The sequence below is a fragment of the Carettochelys insculpta genome, chromosome 11 (assembly GCF_033958435.1).
Source record: "Carettochelys insculpta isolate YL-2023 chromosome 11, ASM3395843v1, whole genome shotgun sequence".
Lineage (NCBI taxonomy): Eukaryota > Metazoa > Chordata > Testudines > Carettochelyidae > Carettochelys > Carettochelys insculpta.
The window spans coordinates 40,162,330-40,181,902 of NC_134147.1; the positions used below are offsets into that span (position 1 = coordinate 40,162,330).

Sequence of the window (19,573 nt, forward strand, 5' to 3'; positions counted from 1 at the left end):
TGGTAGATTATAATCACTAACTTGCACTAATGATCCAAGCATATTGTTCACTTTGGCCGCTAGAGTGATTATGGCTTTGAGGTGAAGTGGAAGGTACTTGAAGTGTGTAGCCTAACAAGCCAGTCATTAATTGACCAGCATTACTATGATAAATCAAACCCTCTCTATATTAAACTGAGAAACAACGATGAAATGAGAAACTATCTTGTGCAGTGGTGTTACAATGCAGCACCTAAATGTTTTTAAGTCCTGCAAAGTGCTTTATAAAGGAAAAAAGCTAAAAGTGCCTTAACAAGAGAAGAGATTTATAATTAAACCCCAGCAAAACCCTGGAATCACCCTGTCGCACCGTGGTGGCAAAGTAAATTTGCTTTCTGCTATGCCTTTGCTAAATACCATGCAGGCCTTGTATTTAATACTCTTTAATATTCCACTGATCTGTATGTCCATAATGGTGCTGATGCTGCCAGGATGGAGTTGAATGCATCTGAATTAATCTCAGCCTTTGAGTTTGCGCTCACTGGGGCAGCTTCCCCTCTCCGTTCAGCCTGAGCGCACAATTGTGTGAAAACAGCTGGACCATTGGGCTGGGGAGAACAGGTAGGTAGCTTGTGTGTATGTCCCTGTCTAAATATGAGACAGGAGCTAGGGAAGGAAATAGGTCTATTTAGATTCATTCCCTACCATTCTCAGCATGGCAGCACTGAAACTGTTTGTATGCTTCCTTAAGGAGGGGAGTTTCTGGAAAGCATGTAATGCCCAGATCAAAGTCCTGGTAATAGAGTTCACTGCACCCTGGCTGGAAATACAGTAGTGTTCTCAATTGCGAGGCCATTACCATGCAGTGTGCCATTCATTTAAAAAGAAGTGAAAAGCCCCTTTCCATCTAGTAGTAGTATGATGATTTCTGGCAGGCCTGAAGGTTTGAAAGAAGTCTCCCAAAATGGAAGGAAATGAGCCCAGCTTCAAGGAGCTCACAACGTGCTCTAACAAGGTCGGGAATAGCAGGCTAAGTAACAATCAGTTTACTTGTTTACTCAGTGGGAGCAACTATATGGCATGGTCAACTAAACGGGACGTGTATTGTGAAATGCATGGCGCAGTGTTTGTCAGCTGGTGAGAGGTGGTTCATGTTTATAGTTTGAGATAATCATGGCATGACTTTCATTCTGAATGTGCAGAATAATTGTCAAACCAAGAAGAACTATTAAGGTAGAGTTACAGTTGTGGACTGCATATATTATATAGGACTAGACTGGGCCCAGCTTTTGGATGAGTATGTAAGGAAGGGTGAGGTAGAGAAGCCTACTCCTGGAAAAACCTGATTTCTCTATTCCCTGTCTGGAAGTTGGCATCTGTAATCAGTATTTGTAAGGTGGGATATTCTTGGTTTTCCAACTTGTGAGGTGATGGATACAGACAGATTGTTTTGTGGACTATGTTTGAGTGTTAGTTGGTTAATGGCTTATGCTGTCAAGGCAATTCTGCCTCTCTGATTTAGCGGGCTATGGGCCAGTAACCTTCATGTTGAGGGAGTTCACACAGTTTGCTGCAGAGAGTGATCAGGGCCAGGTCTCCTCTGCAGAGTTGTTACTCTTTGCATCCATGGAGTTTCCCCAAAATTACAGTCTTGGCAGAGACTTGCTTTAGCACTCAGAGGTTCATATTCTCAGATGTTTGTCTGATGTGGTTCAACATACCCAGGGGCACGAGTTCTTCTCGAGAACTAAGCCACTTTGGACAGAGCTGATGGCACCTCCTTAGGCCCTTTTCCTGAAGATGTATGATAATGTAACACTCTTCTTGTCTTCTCACTGTGTCTTGTAGTTGTTTTTTTTTTTGTTTTTTTTTTTTGCTACACTGTTCTGTGCCCCTTGGGAGAACTGACTTACCCTGGGTAATGTAAAATCACCGTTTACACAGAGAAGTTAAATTGCTTGCTTAAGGACACAAGGTAAATCAGCATGGCACAACTGGGACTAGAACCTCGCGTCCTGACTAGCACTCCGCTCTTCTAGCCACTACTTCCCTAAAGTGTCAGTGTACATGGAAAATAAGCCATTGACTCCCCTCAACTTTACCTCTTCTAAATTACTGCATCTCTCAGTGGCCATAAAGACACTCAGGCAACTGTTGAAGAATGATAAGCCATTCTACTCACTCAGCAAGAAAGAGAGAAAAAAATGTTTTGTTATTGTATGTAATTAAGAAAATGAAAACACACAGGTGGCTAAGCCGGACCAGGAAAAGCAGCTACTCAGGAACCTGGGGAATGTGAAGGGACTGGGGAGTCTAGTGTAAGTGCAAGCTAGTTAAAGTTCTGCTTCTTAAGAGTGGCACATTTTATCTGTGGGATGGTACTATGAAGCACCAATTGTAACCTTCCAGGCGGAGTGCAATTATACCTTCATGTTCCTTCCCCTTTGTTACCTCTCTTCCCCATCTCTCTATGTGATAGAGAGTGCTTTCCCTACAGCCACAAGAATAGAGGAAGAGAGCGGGCCTCTTACGAAGCAGATGCCAGTCTCATTCTGGCTACGTCTACACGTGCACGCTACATCAAAATAGCTTATTTTGATGTAGCGACATCGAAATAGTCTATTTCGATGAATAACGTCTACGCGTCCTCCAGGGCTGGCAACGTCGACGTTCAACTTCGACGTTGGGCAGCACCACATCGAAATAGGCACTGCGAGGGAACGTCTACACGCCAAAGTAGCACACATCGAAATAAGGGTGCCAGGAACAGCTGCAGAGAGGGTCACAGGGTGGACTCAACAGCAAGCTGCTCCCTTAAAGGGCCCCTCCCAGACACAGTTGCACTAAACAGCACAAGATCCACAGAGCCGACAACTGGTTGCAGACCCTGTGCATGCAGCATGGATCCCCAGCTGCCGCAGCAGCAGCCAGAAGCCCTGGGCTAAGGGCTGCTGCACACGGTGACCATAGAGCCCCGCAGGGGCTGGAGGGAGAGCGTCTCTCAACCCCTCAGCTGATGGCTGCCATGGCGGACCCTGCTATTTCGATGTTGCGGGATGCGGATCGTCTACACGTGCTCTACTTCGACGTTCAATGTCGAAGTAGAGCGCTATTCCCATCCCCTCATGGGGTTAGTGACTTCGACGTCTCACCGCCTAACGTCGATTTCAACTTCGAAATACCACCCAACACATGTAGCCGTGACGGGTGCTATTTCGAAGTTGGCGCCGCTACTTCGAAGTAGCGTGCAGGTGTAGACGCGGCCTCTGTGGATCAGCTAGCAAGAAAACCCTCAGAGCAGCGTGATTTGTCTCTTTTCCCTTGGGGGAGACTGCGTATCACCTTACGATGTGCTCAGCTTCCACAGATCCAAAACTTTGGATGAGTCCAGTTCAGAGCCTGGAACTCCCTGAGGATGGCATGAGAAGCTGTTTTTGTGTCAAGAGGCCAGCCTCAGAATGGGCTTTGGATCATTCCGTTCCTTCTGGGCCCTTTATTCCCAAGTACTAAATGAAATTTCAGATTTTAGATCTGTCTAGACATATACAGTGCACGATAAAGTTGATAATACATTAATCATTTTTAACAACAGGTAATATGCATAATTTATGGTGTTACAGTGCTATCTTTTTGATATTTATGATGGATAATGCTCAGTTTTTGCCCTCATATTACTGCTTTAAATTATACCACAAGAAAATTAATGAGAAACTAGATTTATGGGTTTCATTTGTTTGTCAATTCGGAAATTAATTGGGTGTTAATTTTAGCCCTCCCTCATCAGACCAGGTCTTTAGTATGTGAGCATTACTTTGCATTCATTGAAGCCTACCTCCCATTTACAGTGGGTCACTAGCTTTGCATACATTAAAATAGCCCTCAGGCACATTCTCTTGATTACTTTTTGAACTGCCATGCATTAGAAAATTTACGCCTTTCTGTTATAATTATGAAAATTCAGTATAGGAAGATGGTGCTTGTATAACAGCAAGTACACAGTCTTACTCTGTTGTGTAAGATCTAATACCAAATTCAGGACATTTTTGTTTTAATCCTGGAAAACAGCACTCTGGTCCATCTTTATTATAAGGTTTTCAGACTTAGAAATTTCAAGGATACGTTTTAAGTCAGTGAATTCCCCCTTTGGCTTAGGAAATATCAAAGGATTTCCTCTGCATCTCTCTCTTCCTTTGTTTTCCTCTTTTCACACTTCTGTTTGTGCTTACTCTTCTTCTGCCACAGTCCTAGGTACCGCTTTTCACAAACGAGCCTCAGCATCACCTTTTCGGATGGTACAATCTCACAGCATGTCTCACCAGCTCTCTTGATTCTTGAAGATCATTTGTAATCATTTTAGAATCGAATCCCTTCTTTTCCTCCTCTGGCAAAAGCCAGGAGCCAGTAGAATTATGTAGGACATGTTGACTGATCCTCCAAAGATTATGCAACATATACCCAAATGTAACCCAGCACCTTGAGTATGCAAACTGAAACTTCATCACAAGATTTTCAGCATTTCTTGCCTCCAACTGAGCAAGAAGTAGGACTAAATCACCATTTTGGCAATATTTAGGTGATTCTTCCGGACCTACTTGAAACTAGCAAGTACAGGCAGTCACTTTTCTGTATTTTTTTAATGACAAGCCCCTTTTGAGCCTCATCACGATTTCATTTTCTGGCTCGCTTAATTTCTGGTCAAGGTTTGGGTTGGTTCTTATTTTGCTCCACTGGTTCTCCCATCTTGTAGCTCTACTTCAAATGTTACTTTTTAAAACAATGCAGTGCAGAATGATTGGCTACCAAAAGGTTTAAAAACGCATCAGATAGCCATTTAGAATAACAAGCACTTAAAATTTTGAAAACTGACTTGCAGTCAAGGTAGTTAGATCATTTGTTTTGGTTAAGTCATTCAGTATATTGAGACAGCAGTTTTCATCAATTTTCGTAATCACCAAGGCATTTCTAATGGCAGCCATTGGCCCAGCACTCAAGATGTTTGACTCTCCTCTCCAGTGGTATTTCAGATGGCCATCAGCCATCCAGCAGCCTGCACCGCACTTAATTGGTGACAGGGTGTATTTTAGTGAATGAACAGCTGCATGTCTGCAGTGCTTCCACCACCAGATCAAACGCTTGCTTTTTACAGGATTTTCAATCTCTGTGAGTGAATCCGTATTCTTTTACTAGACTGAAATGTAATAGGATGACATATTGCTTCCATGCCACTAGCCATCTTTGAGCTCTAGGGGCTGATCATCAGCTGTTGGAAATTCTGTGACAGTTTAAATCTACTAAGGCTCTGCACCCCGATTTGGAAATATGTCCATAGAGAAGTGGCTGTATTTAGACTAGTGATGGGAATAGTCGAGATCACTGGTTCTCAGTCATTCCCCGCTCAGTAATGGCTAAAACTTACCATCTTAGAGCTCATAGGGTATGTCTACACTACAGAGTTAGTCCGGAATAGCTTATTCCAGAGTTATTTCCAAAATAAGCAAAACCTACTCTGAAATAATGTGTTAACACAAAATAGAGCCTAGTTTGGACTCGAACCCCTGGAAGCAGTGTTTCCAGGGCCTCTAATACAAAATACTATGTCTACACAGCAGCTTTATTTTGCAATAAATTACCTGTAAGCCCTTGATTTTATGGACCCCAATTTAGCAGACTTCAGGAAATAACAGACTCCCAAGTTTTTCTTAGACGGGGTCTGTAAAATCCTAAATACCCACCCCCACTGCCAGTGGACTTACTGCTCCAGAGCTGCTGTGGCCTGGAGCAGCCACCGCCTTGTCTGCTGGAGCCACTGTGCGCTCCTGTCGCCGTGGTGGGGCATGCAGACAGGATTCGCATATGCACCCCACCCCTGCTGGGAGGAGCGCTTGGCATCTCCAGTAGTGGCTCTTACTATCACATGTGGTGGAGACCCCAGCCTCAGTGGGACCCTTGCTGCTGCACATGGTGCGGCTTTCGCGGCCACGTGCAGTGGGACTCACACCCACAGCAGGACCCTTTCCGCCACATACAGCAGGGCCTCCTGCCATGGTGGGACACTTGCTGCCATGTACAGCATGGCTTTTGCTGCCACATGCAGTGGAGGCCCCCAGCTGTGGCAGGACCCTTGCTGCTGTGGCAGGACCCTTGCTGCTGTGGCAGGGCCCCCAGCAGTGGTGGCCAGCTCTGGCACTCCTGCAGTGGCAGTGCATTGGGGAGGGCTGTGGGATTTAATGGACGTCCGGTTTAACAGACACCCCCTTTCCCATTAGTCCTTTAAATTGAGGGTTTACTGTATTTCAGAATACCATATTTTGAAATGCCCCTTATTCCCTGTCCACACAGCCCTCGTGCAATGAGGTTTACCAATTATGGAATAAGCTGACCGGTATTTCGAAATAGCAGTTGCATTACATAGACGCTCGCAAAGTTATTTTGAAATCGTAACCGCTATTTCAAATAACTTTGCTGTGTAACCATACCCACAGATAGCACGGTAGGAAACCAGTTGCTGGCCTCAACCGGCAGGGCAGTGTCTAAACTGTGAAGCATGTGACAGTGTGAGGAGACTTGTGCTGCCGCTGCCCAGCTGTTGTGAACCTTGATTCTCCTTCTGGTGCCATTCATGTAGAAATTATCTGGAGCAATTCTCTTTTCAGGGGACACCCTAGTCTCCCTCCTCCCCCCACCCCACTCTGCTGTTTAGTGATTTTAAAAGAAGTGGTTTTTTTCATGTAGGATTGCAAAATGTTGGTCCTTTCCTACCATGATTCAGGAGAGCCTTCCAAAAGGGGTTGGAGCTTTATTTCTCCTCTTTATATCACAGAGCAAGTGTATTCCCTGCTGGCAGTGAAGGCAAAATGTTTGTTTGACTTTAATGGCTGGCTGTATGGCTTGTGTGCCTGCTGGTGTTTGAGAATTTGGGAATAGACCCTGCCATTTAATCATTTGCATGAAACTGATTTTGCTATTCACTATTGGCTCCACAGAAGTAGAAATATATTTTATAAACCTGTGTTTAGTTTAATTTACACATCCTTTCATGAGTGGGCCAACTTCTTTAGGGGCATTTATTCTGCTTCATATAAATAATTGATCGGCCAAGTTAATTTACTTCTGCCTGACTTGATCAACCTTAATTAACTGCCCTGAACTTTTGGTTGGCTTAAAATCTTTACAAGAGAAGAAAGAAGGGCTGTTTGATGACAATTTTTTTCCCCACTAATGCTGTTCCTGAGAGAGGGAAATGGTGAATGTTGTATGTTTGCACTGATACCGACACCTACAAATTACAATAGCCCTGTTAAAATCATGAGTTTTGCTTACATGCATAGGTGAGGTTCAGAATACATGGCCTAGATGGATTCTGGAAGCATTTAGAGGGAGAATTTCAAAGGCATGGTGGACTGGTAGGCACCCAAGGGCAGATTTTTCATGGTGTTTAGGCCCCAAAAGATGCAGCTAGACACCTAGTGCAATTTTCAAAAGCCTTGCCCTGAAATATTGTGCAAGATTAAAAGAAAAGGAAAAGAAAAATTGAATAAATAAAGCCTATGACTGGAGCACCTACCCTATGCCACCAAAATGTGTGCTCTCTTCATTACTACTTTGCTTTGTACAGAAAATATTTTACATGCCATTGCAACTTCCTGCACAAAACTGTCTAATTATTCTGATACATAAAAACGAGCACAGAAGTGATAAAATTGCTTGTCTTCATAAAGCATCACTCTTCTGACCAAACTTATTTGCATGCTGCTTGATTAATTAGGCTTGTATTCTGAACAAGAGTTGCTTTTTCTGATGCTGGTCATAATGGAGCACCAGCTCATCTCCCACGTGATACGATCCTAATTCATGCCGCAAACCTTGCTTGACCACCTCCTTTCAAATGTGATGATAGGCTTTGGAAACAAACAGCTTTCTCGATAGCCAGGAGTGAGAAGTCAGACTACTTCCACGTCCAGGTATTTGTGGATCTGCCCACCCCAGTGGAACATCAGGCTGACTCATTTGGGCAGTCTCAAAAAGAACAATATCCACTGTGGGTGGGTCTCAGATAGGTTGAATCTCTTGGCAGGACTCCTAATGATTGCAGTGTTTTGTGAGTATTTAAGTCAAATCACATGCTGACTGTGGCAAATGAACAAAATTTATCTTCTCTGCCCCATACTTATTTGACCTGGCAGAGATGTTTTGGAAATGTCTGTTTGTCCAGTCAGGGTTGTTGTTTGAGAAACTGATAGAAGCAAGCAGGGTGCCAATAGACTTTTGAGCCCTTGGGTAAGGTGTGAGGGATTGGCTCTGCACTCCCGGAAGGGGCAGGGCCCTCAGCACCACCTAGAAGATGATGCACCCGCCTCCACAGGGAGCCCCCAGAGCGGCCCAGAAGGCGAAGCGAGGCGCTTCACTGACAATTTATAGGCTCTGGCATGCTGGCTTTCACTGCAGTAGCAGCTTCTGGAAGCCCCAGGCCCTTTTGACTTTGCCAGGCCCTAGGGCTGTTGCTCCCTTCCCACCCTCCAACCTCCAATGCAAACGAGCAATTATTAAAAATAATTTTTACAGTGGTTTTCAGCCTTTTCATTTCCCTGCCCCTTATTATAAGTTCATTTTTAATGAGTTTTGAGTCTGCAGAATTATGTTTTCTGTTAAATTTGGAATGCCCAAACTAGTACAATCCTCTTCCTTTTACCATTGAGGATCAATTTGCAAAAACGATTTCCAAATCCTTTTTGGCAGTGGCTTTTGCTACTCTTCTCCTAACCACAGGAGGTAAGGGTAGCCAGAACCAACATAAAATGAGAAAGCAAACATTTGCAATGAAAAAGTTCTTGTAAAACTCAATCTGATTTTTGGGGAAAACAAATTCATTGAGGAAAATTCGCATCATTTTCAACATTTGTTTGTGTCTTAACCTGACATGAAATAAATAATGTTTGGCTAACTTGTTTATAAATTATTTCCTGAGCCCTAGAGATGTTTTGCTCACATTGGGGAGTAGACAGGTTGTGAGTGACCATTGACTGATCTGTTCCTCTGTGAAACCAATCTCCTCAGGACTTTTGGTACCATTGGGCAGTACTTTCTCATAACGTACGTTTTGCCTTCACAAGTGCTTTTAATAGTTTCCCCATGTATCTGGGCCAAGAAAAGCTGTTTGTTATCTCTCAGAAGAGCTTGGGAACATGATACCTTTACTTTAGAGTTCAAGTATAGTTTCTGTTTTTACCTTTGTTTCGACTAGTGTCCTGTCACCTGGAGGCACGTACTGTGAATTCATCAGTGCTGTCAGAAATGAACACCCTTTGTAGGCCACTTACAGCTTTTTCAGGCTGCCATAAAATCTTCATAGCAATTGGCACCTGTGTCCTAGGCCAAAGGTGCTGCCATCTTTCCGCCAGGCACTCTGTTTCAAAGAGATGAGTTTAAGCAGCTAATCAAATGATGAATCTTCATAGTTGATCAGGCCTTCAGTTGGGATAAATTAATGTAGGGCTTCCTTTACTCCAGTTGAGAATCTGGTCTGAAGTGTGGCTGGAGAGAGAGAGGTGTTCAGGTTGTTAATTTTTCCCTCTGGTTAAATGAGATGTGTCCATTTTAGTATGGTGTGTACGACTGGGTAGCATTCCTTTAAATATTTTGTGATCCCACTGATATTATCTCTGTTTCTGAAGCCACCAGAACCCTGCAAGGAATACATATAATATGTGTGTGAGAGAGAGAGAGTGCGTGTTAGGTTTTACGTATGATCAGAGAGGCCGACCACCTTGCCTGGCCCCTGGACAAGATGTGGAGGGCCCGGGGCAGCCACCCTCAGCACTGCTTGGACTGTGTGACACCTCACCCCACTCCCCCAGCCCTCAGCACAGTTTAGAGAAGCCTGGGGCTCTGGCAGTGGTGAGGAACAATAGGCTCTTTTTTAATCACGGGGCCACAGGGCAATTGCCCCCCTTTGTCATACCTCTGCCTCTCTCCATCAGCAGGTATGCACAAGGTTAGCAATCACGGTTGTGATCATGCATGTGTAACTCCTTCATGTTATGTATGTGTGTACAGAGCAAAAGACAACAACATGTACCTTGTCAGAGTAGGAGCAATTTTAAGAACAAAGGGCTTTGTCTAGTAACATACAGAAAGTTTTTTGTTAATTTAGATCTGTGAAGTTTTACAAGGGAATTGACAGAAGCAGTATAATGAACCTTGTAGTCCTTTTGTCTTTTTGCATGATTCAAAGATCCCACACAGCAAATTAAAACAAGTGTTCACAGACCAGATGAAATTTATTTAAATGTAAGCAGAACATCTGCATCGGTTCTACCACCTTCTGTAAATGTGAAGGAGATGCACAGCAGGTAGGGTGAACAGGGTGAGCAGATCCCTTAGTGACTGGAATGGAGCTTTTCTTATATATGGTTTCCCCAGCCTTGATTGTGAATCAGAAACTAAAGCTAATGTTGTAGCATGTGCATGACAAAGCCCTTATTATTCATTTGCTTCCCAGATAGGACATCTTGGTTATTAGCTTTATGGAAAATCATTGATTTACCAGTTAGTGAAAGGCACATAATCTCAGAGGGGTAGCCATGTTAGTCTGTAGCTTCACCCAAAAAACAAAGCAACCCCCCCACCCCCCCCACCAAGCAATTGTTAGTCTTTAAGGTGATACAGGACTGGTTGGTTTTGTTTTTTGAAACATGTATGTCTATTTGGCTGGAATGTAGCTCAACCCACAGAGCTAAACAATAACTTTACTTTGAAGCTGCATGCCACCCTAGTCCTTGATGGACTACTCCTGAAACCTTAATAACAGGGGCTGCTTGCTTTGAGCAAGTAACTCAAGGAAGTTGGCACTGGAGGAAAGAACCTTTTGGTTTCCGACACATATTGTACAGTAGGTGTCTTGGGCTCAAAATTATGCTTGTACAGATTTTCTGGGGAAAGTATTTTTTCCCCTAGTATTTTCCTTTAGAAATGCATTGCTTTCTCTGTTCTCCTTTCATGTTTTCCCACATGTGCTGGGAGGGAGAATTTTTCCTCCTGTTTCTGAACTGCTTGAGAGTTAGTGAATTTAAACAAGTTGCTCCTTGAATATGGACCTTCCCGTGCCAATCAAGAGCAGTTGAAACCTAGATCCTTAACTTAGATGATCAGTTAGACATGATGTTAACATTCCAAATGGTGACAAGACTGAGGGAGGTAACCATGTTAGTTCATATCTACAAAAACAACGAGGGGCATAAGTGTTTGTGGGCAAAAAAGAAGGAAGTTCCTTATCAAGTAAGTGTAGGACAATGTAAACGAGGACAAATCAGTCAAGGTAGATGTACATTACTCCCAGCGGTTGATTTGGCCTCATTAACATTGGGCCTACACTTGATAAGTATCTCCCTTTATTAATATAGTAGCACACACATGTATGTAAACCCCTATGTCTGTATTTCCATTCCAATGCATATGATGAAGTAGGTTAACCCACAAAAGCTTAGCCCAAATACATCTGGTAGTCTTTAAGGTGCCACAGGACTCCTTGTTGATATTACAAACGTTCAAGGTCAGTGAATGTTTTGTGACAAGCCTGTGGACTGAAATTTGTATTCATATGAATTACTTGCCAAATAACTACAAATTATGAATTATGAATTACTTGCCAAATAACTACAAATAACTGCATTCACAACCGGGTCATGATTTATGAGAATGCTTCACAAATAAAGGCCAAAATTCTTCAGATACATTGTTTGTTGCAGATAATTCAGCTAGCTGTAAAGGAATGTCACTAAGGTGCGTACTAAGCCAGATGATGAAAGTAGCCAGGAGATTCACTCAAAGGGCCCAGAATCCAGAGAGTGGCTGAATGAATCCTAAAACAAAGAAATTTGCTTCAGCAAAAATTCGTGATGTTCAGCACCTTTCAGAGGGTTCTCAGCACTTTGCAGATTCAACCTGAAGTACCTCCATGTGCTTCATATTACTAAAAGTTGGTAATGTGTCAAAATCGTGGTGTGAATGGAAATCTGAATACGCAATGCTCCACTTCAGCTTTTGGCTCCTGTCCACTGTATATCCAAGTTTTGATGTTGCCTGTAATATGTTACATAAAAGGACGCATCTGTTTTGTAGTAAAATATTGTAATTATTGATTTTGTGTGTTCACTTGCTCAAAAATTCTGTAAAGGGGAAAAAATATCTAGCTGATAATGCTATATTTAGCACAGAATTTATTTACTAAATTATAGCTCTACCAAGAGATAAACATAAACTGCTAGCACGAAACATTAATGAAAGATAAATTGTATGACGGGAAATGACACATGTTTATAGTTTTGGCAGGATTTAAAACAGGGCATGTCTCCTTATATACAGCAACTGTTTTAACAGCTGCTTTTTTTTTTTCCCTTCCTCTCCTAAATTATTTCAGGTTTTTGAGTCATGATGCAAGAATCTGGGGTTGAGGCAAAAAGTAACGGTTCAGCCATTCAGAATGGAGCGAGCAGTGGTAACCATTTACTAGAGTGCAACCTACGTGAAGTAAGATCCAACGGTGAAACTCCCTCAGTTGAAATTGGGGCTGCAGATATAGCACATCTTCAACAGCAGCAGGTATTGTAAGATATATATATATATATATCTTTCAACTTCCCTTCCTAAAGCAGAAAAAAAAACCCACTCTTAAAACTATTGATATTTGCCACTCAAATGTATGCTTTGGAGAGCATACACACATTTATAGGAGTTAAATCCTCAATTACATAGGTGAATTAAATCCTAATGTAAAGGGAATTGTGTACTTCTCTTCTGGTGCCCTTTCTCATTCACTTGCTAGAATGTCCCAAAGATTATTGTTTTTATTGTTTAAATGGATAGATGATGGTGGCTGTGACTGGCTAAATTGTTTTATACAAATAACTAGTTTCCAAAATGTGTGGCTGGTGGTTGGATGAATCACTAATTCTGAGTTTTGTTTTTGCAACAAATTTTAATGTACAACATTATCAGCAGATTTTTTTTCTGTTAGACATGGTTTACCGAGGCCCCTACTGCAGTGAAACTAAAACATTATATGAAATCTTCATATTAGTCCTCTTTTTATGACAGATTGAACCTCTCTCATCCATCAACGTCCATAATTTGACATGATTTTAGTTAGGCCGGATGACTACTTATAAGTGTGGCCAAGTTTCCCGTGGTCCTCTACAGCCCTCAGTCCTGGCTCTGTGTTCTATGCTGTTATTTAGCTGTAATTTACCCTAAGATCCCAAGAAGCAGTGGAAGCGTTAGTAATGTTGGTAAATGATAATTGACCTCCTGTGGTCCAGCAAATTCTCTCATTTGGCACCGGTCAGTCCCAAGGGTGCCTGATGAGAGAGTTGCAACCTGTACAGAATCATCAGAAGCACAAATGTGATTAACATGTCCCTTATATGCTTTAATTAATACATTTTAGACAGAAACAACTGAGTTCCTCAGCGTTATAGTTAATAGGTTATTGCTTTAATACATTGTCTTCTTCCTCCTCCCACACCCATAAAATTTTGAAATCGCAGTTAGAGGAGAACATATAACAAACTGCCTAGCATGTAGTATTAACATGTTTTGGGAGGCGGGACAGTGCGACAGCCATCGTGAATGCGTTTATGCCCAAACTGTACTTGCTGTTACACAGTCAATGTTGTTAAAATCTTTAAATAAGAATTTGGCGGCTATGCAAGACTCTCTTAAGTGCAGAGTGATCTTTTCATCAGGTGGTTGTGGTGAAGGAAGAAGCCTGCAGTAGAAAACAAGGCAAAGCTAGACACTTGAAAGGTAGCATGCAACCAGGTTTGCCAAAGTAAGGCAGAAAACTGCCGCAGTTTAGCAGCTCAGAGAAATGTACAACACTAAATGCAATAGACTTTGGTTGTTTCAATCATTTTCATTCTACAGGTTTTTACTTGAAGTGAGAATGCCATCAGTGAGAAAATCACAGCCATGCTGAATTCATTACTGCAGTAGTCACACAAAACCACGGATAAAATTTCAATAACTGCAGGCCATAGTTGAGTAAACAGTTGCACTGAAACTTAATTCCTGTTGACTTTTCTCTCATTCTTCGCCAGGGGCACATTCTGATTCGGACTGCAAAGACAACAGGGGTTACAGCTTTGATTAATGTAGGACAGTAGAAGAGAATTAGAACTGTAAAATATGTTAAAAGTACATTCAACACAAAGGTCTGCTCTTAAAAAGGCTTCATATCCAAATGAATTAATTGCACTGTTTTGATTTCAACACTATGGAATTTTTCAGTCCTCTGATCACCCCATCTCCTTTGTTGCATCTCACATAAGAACATGTGTCATCCAAATGTAGCATTTGGTAGACCAAAAATATGGAACTTCACTGTTATTCCTTATCACCAAAAAGTCATCTGAATTGAAGCTGCCACCTTGCAGCATTTGTCAGCACCTCTTGGTAATCAACCAGAAGAATCCCTGTTGAGTGAGGTAACATCTTAATTGTGTATATAATGTTTTGTGTCATTCAACAGCCACCCATTTGGTCAATTAAGGAGAGAGACGGATGCGTTCCATAAAGCATTCTGTGAGGTCCTCCAACCCACTCCCAAACAATGTCCAGAACAGCTGGAGGTGCTTCCTCCAGCACGCTTTCTGGCCCTAGCACAGCTGTGATTTAAAGACTGAAATTGGCTGGGAGAGAATTTCTTCACAGTTTAGTTTCATACATGCTCATTTATACTTTGTTTTTAACCTGTGCCTGTGTTTCTTTTGCCAGTACCATAATTGCTTTTGTTTAACATGCTTTCTTCTAGGTTTGCAAAGACCTTCATGTTCTGTGTTTTTTTGATTCCACTATTAATTTGTTTTGATGCATCTTTTTCTACCAAGTTCTCGTTTTAAAAACTGAGTTGTTTGCTTCGTTTATAACACTTCTTGAAAAAAGAGTGCAATATCTAAAAGGCTGTCAAAACTAGTGTAATAATGTATCAATCATTGTGTTTTCAAAATAGTTTTAAATGCCGTAAAGAAAAAATGTTTTCAGACTGCTAATGTGAGCATTTATAGATATGCATACAACACAGAGCATAATGTTTAGATGTTTCTGCATATACAACATATGCTCTCAGGTCACTTAACAGAATGCGTGCTAGATAACGCTGCTTCAATACAAATGAATGGTTATTTAAATAAAACAGCTCTTTCTTAAGAGGATTTCAGTCTAAGCATTTCTTTATGCCACCTGGCATTTGTGCTGTCTGAAAAATAAGCAGAGGGTAGATTGAGCTTGGCTCCACTGTGGTTAGCTGGTTAATTGTATATTTCCCACGAATGGTCAAGGGAGAGATGCTGCAATTCATTGCTTTTGGATAAAGCGCTTACTTGGAGTTTAGAACTTGAGCTCTTCAGTTTGTGACTTTGCAAAGGCCAACGTGATTTGTTCTTTGAATTATGAATATCTTTATTCTTTTAAGCAATGGTTGATTCAGGAAATTTTAATAAATATACACCTCATTCACTTTTGCAAACCTTCTAGAAAAACATCATGTAATCTTGGTGTTGTGGTTTTTGTTTTGTTTTGTTTTTGAGGAATAAAGTGGATTCTGGGGAGTGTTCCTAGTAATTTTTCCTATCCATAGGCTAAATAAAATTTTTAGATTCATGTGTGGATGTGCACCACCAACAGAAACACATCCTACCCACTGTGGGTAGCTATGGATATTCTGCTAATCAGCTGGGGGGCACCTGAATCCCTCCTGGGAAGCCACTCCAATACTGAGCTTACAGGGAACATTGATTATGGGTACTCTTGCAATCAGCACAGGGATGAATCTAGTACAGGTACTATACTGCCTTTGTCATTAGTTTGATTCCTCTGTGGGAGCGTGTGTAGAGGCAGGATAAATAAATATTGTAATATGCCTTGTATCCTGTTAAATTGTGCTTTGAGTAACAATGGTGGAACCTAGTTTTGTAATCCTCCAAGTGAGTAGTCCTGATTAATGTCAATGGCAAGACTTGTGGAGTAAAATAGTATCCAAAAGAACAAAGGTGGTAGAATAAGGTCCTTTGTGGAAAGGATAGCTGGAAAGAGAAAATTTAGAAAGCTGTCCAGTAGTGGTTGAGAAGAATTAGCTCCAGGAATGGCCTGAACAGGCAGTGAGAAGACATTTTCACACTGTATTAGCATTCTTTAGAGAGGCAGTGATCCTCCTCAGCTTATCCTGTGGTCAGTACAAGTTGAAGCTATTTAGCATCTTTCAGAACTGGGTCTTTTCTCAAACACTGGTTTTGTTGACTGTTTTCTGCCTGCGAGACCTTAGGAAGAGCACCAAGGTAACGTGGAGCATTAGCATGCTCAAGGAGAGCTGAAATAAACAGCTCAAGCAGAACAGCAGAGCGGCTCAGAGGAACTCTGGGTGCCTATTCAGACAACAGAAGCGAGACAGAATATTGGAATAAGCCAGAGAGGCTTAGAAAGAGCACCTGAGAAGGCCAGCAATATCAAGTTGCTCGCACAAATCACTAGCACAATCTGAAGAGTTCAACAAAATGTCTAATGACCTAGAGGTCTTTCAGAGTCGTGCTCATTCATGACAGCAGTGGTAGAACAGCTCTGGCCTACCAAAAGGAATAGACATGCAACATTTTCTTTTAGGCTGGGTCTACACCTAACTTGAATATCAAAGGCTGCTATGCAATTTTAGGTTCCTAAAATCTATTTAGCAGCTGTTGATATTCATTCCTGTCCCCACTGCAAAATGCCAACAGGAATGCTCCTCCCATTGGCATTCCTTAATCCTTGCCATCTTGCAAGAGTTGACCTTGGAATGCGCCGTTTCATGTATACACCCAGGAAGATCCAACCTAAATGGTTGAGCTACTGCAGCAAGTGTCGACCGAGCCCTAGTGTTAATGGGTGCAGCTCCAGTTACCTTGATGGGGGGTTTCTCAGATTTGATCCAGTCAAGAATACGACCTATTGATTCTAAAGAATCATATGGCATTCAGAGTCATTTGTATGGCTTGTTCCTGAACATTAAAGTATGTTGTTTGTTTATTAATAGAAAGATTAAAAAATACAAATGGAATAACAATGTGAAATCCAGTGTGTCACAGCAAGACCTGAAATGCTCTGTTACAAGGTGGCAGAAATGCAAACCTCTCTCTCGATAGAACGTTCCAGTTTGATACCATAACTTCAAATGCTGCCCCAAGAGTCTGTTGTCTAATCCAAAATCCTTTTGAACTTTTAGGAGGTATGACTTTAATAGTAATTTGTTGACAGATTAGCTGCAGAGATTGCAAGGGGTTTATTTTGCAAAACTGGCAGACTCATATCAGTGTTCTCTAAAGGGAAAAAAAACCACATTGCTGTTTTGCAATTGCTTGCATTTATTGACAACCAGTGCTGAGCAAGCAGAATTGGAATGTTTGTATAATGTAAACCTATAGCTTGCCTGATGCAGTGTAGCGTACTTTTAGGTAGTGCACAGATTACTTGATAAAAAGGGTTACAAGGTGACTGCTTTTATGTCAGATTAGACTGGCAATATAAATGCAAGTGGTGCATAGTGAAATAAGAAGGAAGTTTATATAGAGTTGCACTTTATGTAAAAGTTCTGTTCATTATTCTGTCTTTGAACTGGACTGTATTATAATTCTAAAGTGTCTCTTAACTTTCTGGAGAGTTTATCTAAATGCCATGTTTAATTTGTGTCTGTAAAAATAAGGTAAGCAGTTCTTTTTCTTGACCAGAATTTGACAAAATGTTACATATAGTCTTCCATTCATTTTTTTTTCCTACTTCAACACCTGTACTCACCTTTAAACAGATGCACCTGATAAACTGACAAACAAATAGAACCTACTCATATGAGAGACGCAAAACATTCACCCCTTTCAAATAAGACATTTTGGGCCGGATACTTACACCTAACAAACAATGAGTTGCTCTTTACTCCATAAGTAGTCTACATGACTTAAATGGGATTGTTTGTAAAGAAAGGGCCTGTGCAATGGTAGGGTATTGCAGTTTGTCTGTTCGGTTGCAGTGCTGAGATTTGTGAACTTTCACACGAAGGAAGAGAAGTGTCATAAAGGATATCTGCTTTCTCCATACTCTTCCATAACAAAAGAAAGGCAAAAATGTACCGTAAAGTGGTTATTGGGTATTTTATTGAGGGACTGTTCTAATTTGGTAAATTTAGGCATTTCAAGCATTAAGGAGACTCCTAGGCTTTGTCACTGGGCAAAGTAAGTCAACTGCAGATACTCAATTCTAGATATGGCAGTTGCACAGCTCGAAGTGAAATATCTGCGCTGAGCTTACTTGGCCATCCCTACTGAAGAGAGTCAATGGGAGAGTTTCTCCCATCCACCTCTCTTACTTATCATGTCTTGAATGGAGTACAGCGGTCAACTGTGACACCTGAGAGGTTGATTTCATGTGTCCCTTCCAGGTGTTCAAAATTGAACCCCGGAAGATCAGCCTGGACCAGGTCAGTCTTCCAGGCAGGGTAAACATAGCCCTAGACTTTAAAGTCAGAAGGCAACATCATGATCAACTGGTCTGACCTCTCCTGCGCTTTGCAGGTCACAGACCTTCGCCCATTCCTGAATTAGGCCTCTCTCTTCTGACTGATTTATTGAAGTCCTCAAGTCATGGTTTAAAGAATTCAAGTTACAGAGAATTCACCATTTACACTTGTTTAATCTGCAAGTGGACTGTGCTGCAGAAGAAGGCAAAACAAAAGCAAAAAACCCAGTATCTCTGCCAGGCTTATTGGCGGTGGGGGAGAGTTCCTTCCCAACCCCAAATACGGCGCCTAGTCAGAACTTGAGCGTGTGGGCAGAGCGGAAGTCATTAAGTATCTATCCTAGTACAAATGAGTTGAATGCTATCTCATTTTTAACAAAGAATTTACTGAGTTTTGTCTTTTAAAAAACATGAAAGGAGGTTATAAATTGCATCAGAAATTTTATTATCCCACTGATCATGAAGTGGACTTATCTCCTCAGAACAAAATTACTAAAGTAGGTCTTTGATAAAGTCTTTGTTCCCTATTGACACAACTGGGTTAGACTAAACTTGTTTGTTAGGCTTTAAGGGAAAACATGTTTTGAGTCACTTGCTGTGAAGATATGGGGTGTAATTATTAAACTGCTGTTTTTCACTGAAAGAGCCATATAAGAGTGTAGATTAAATGACTTACAAGGCATCAGGATTGTATCTGGTTTTGCATTTTAGTACACTGGTAATTCCTGTTTACAATAGCTTCATGAAAGAGCAGTCTCCTTGTAGAGTCTTTTTCAGCACAGGGAATTACAAAGACAGACTTTCTATACAAAGCATTTTTATCACTCATTCCTTTTTTTCTCCCAAATTCTCCCATCTCCCAGATGACTGGGAGGTGACGTGATAACTTTTTAGTCATTCAAATCTCATAACTTTTAACCTGAAGGTTAAGTAGTGAGATATAAACTAAGAGATGATAATATCAATTTTATGTTCACTGAAGGACACAGTATACCTCTTTCTAGTAGAAGGAAAATTGTGCGTAAAATGTCTTTTGCTTTTTAACAGAAAAGCTCTGTCTTGG

General features: G+C 41.4%; 1 protein-coding gene across 14 annotated transcripts in view; it reads left to right on the forward strand.

Annotated features, from left to right (window-relative positions):
- The window catches only part of FOXP1 (forkhead box P1), a 556,626-nt gene that overhangs the window by 323,042 nt on the left and 214,011 nt on the right, over positions 1-19,573 (forward strand). For 12 of the 14 annotated variants that reach the window (XM_075005970.1, XM_075005965.1, XM_075005964.1 and 9 more), the window contains one exon: positions 12,395-12,576. The exons of the other annotated variants lie outside the window; for them this stretch is intronic. In XM_075005970.1, the coding sequence (XP_074862071.1) occupies positions 12,406-12,576 (171 nt within the window). In that variant the 5' untranslated portion in view covers positions 12,395-12,405. The remainder of the gene's footprint in view (positions 1-12,394; positions 12,577-19,573) is intronic. 14 annotated transcript variants of the gene reach the window in all.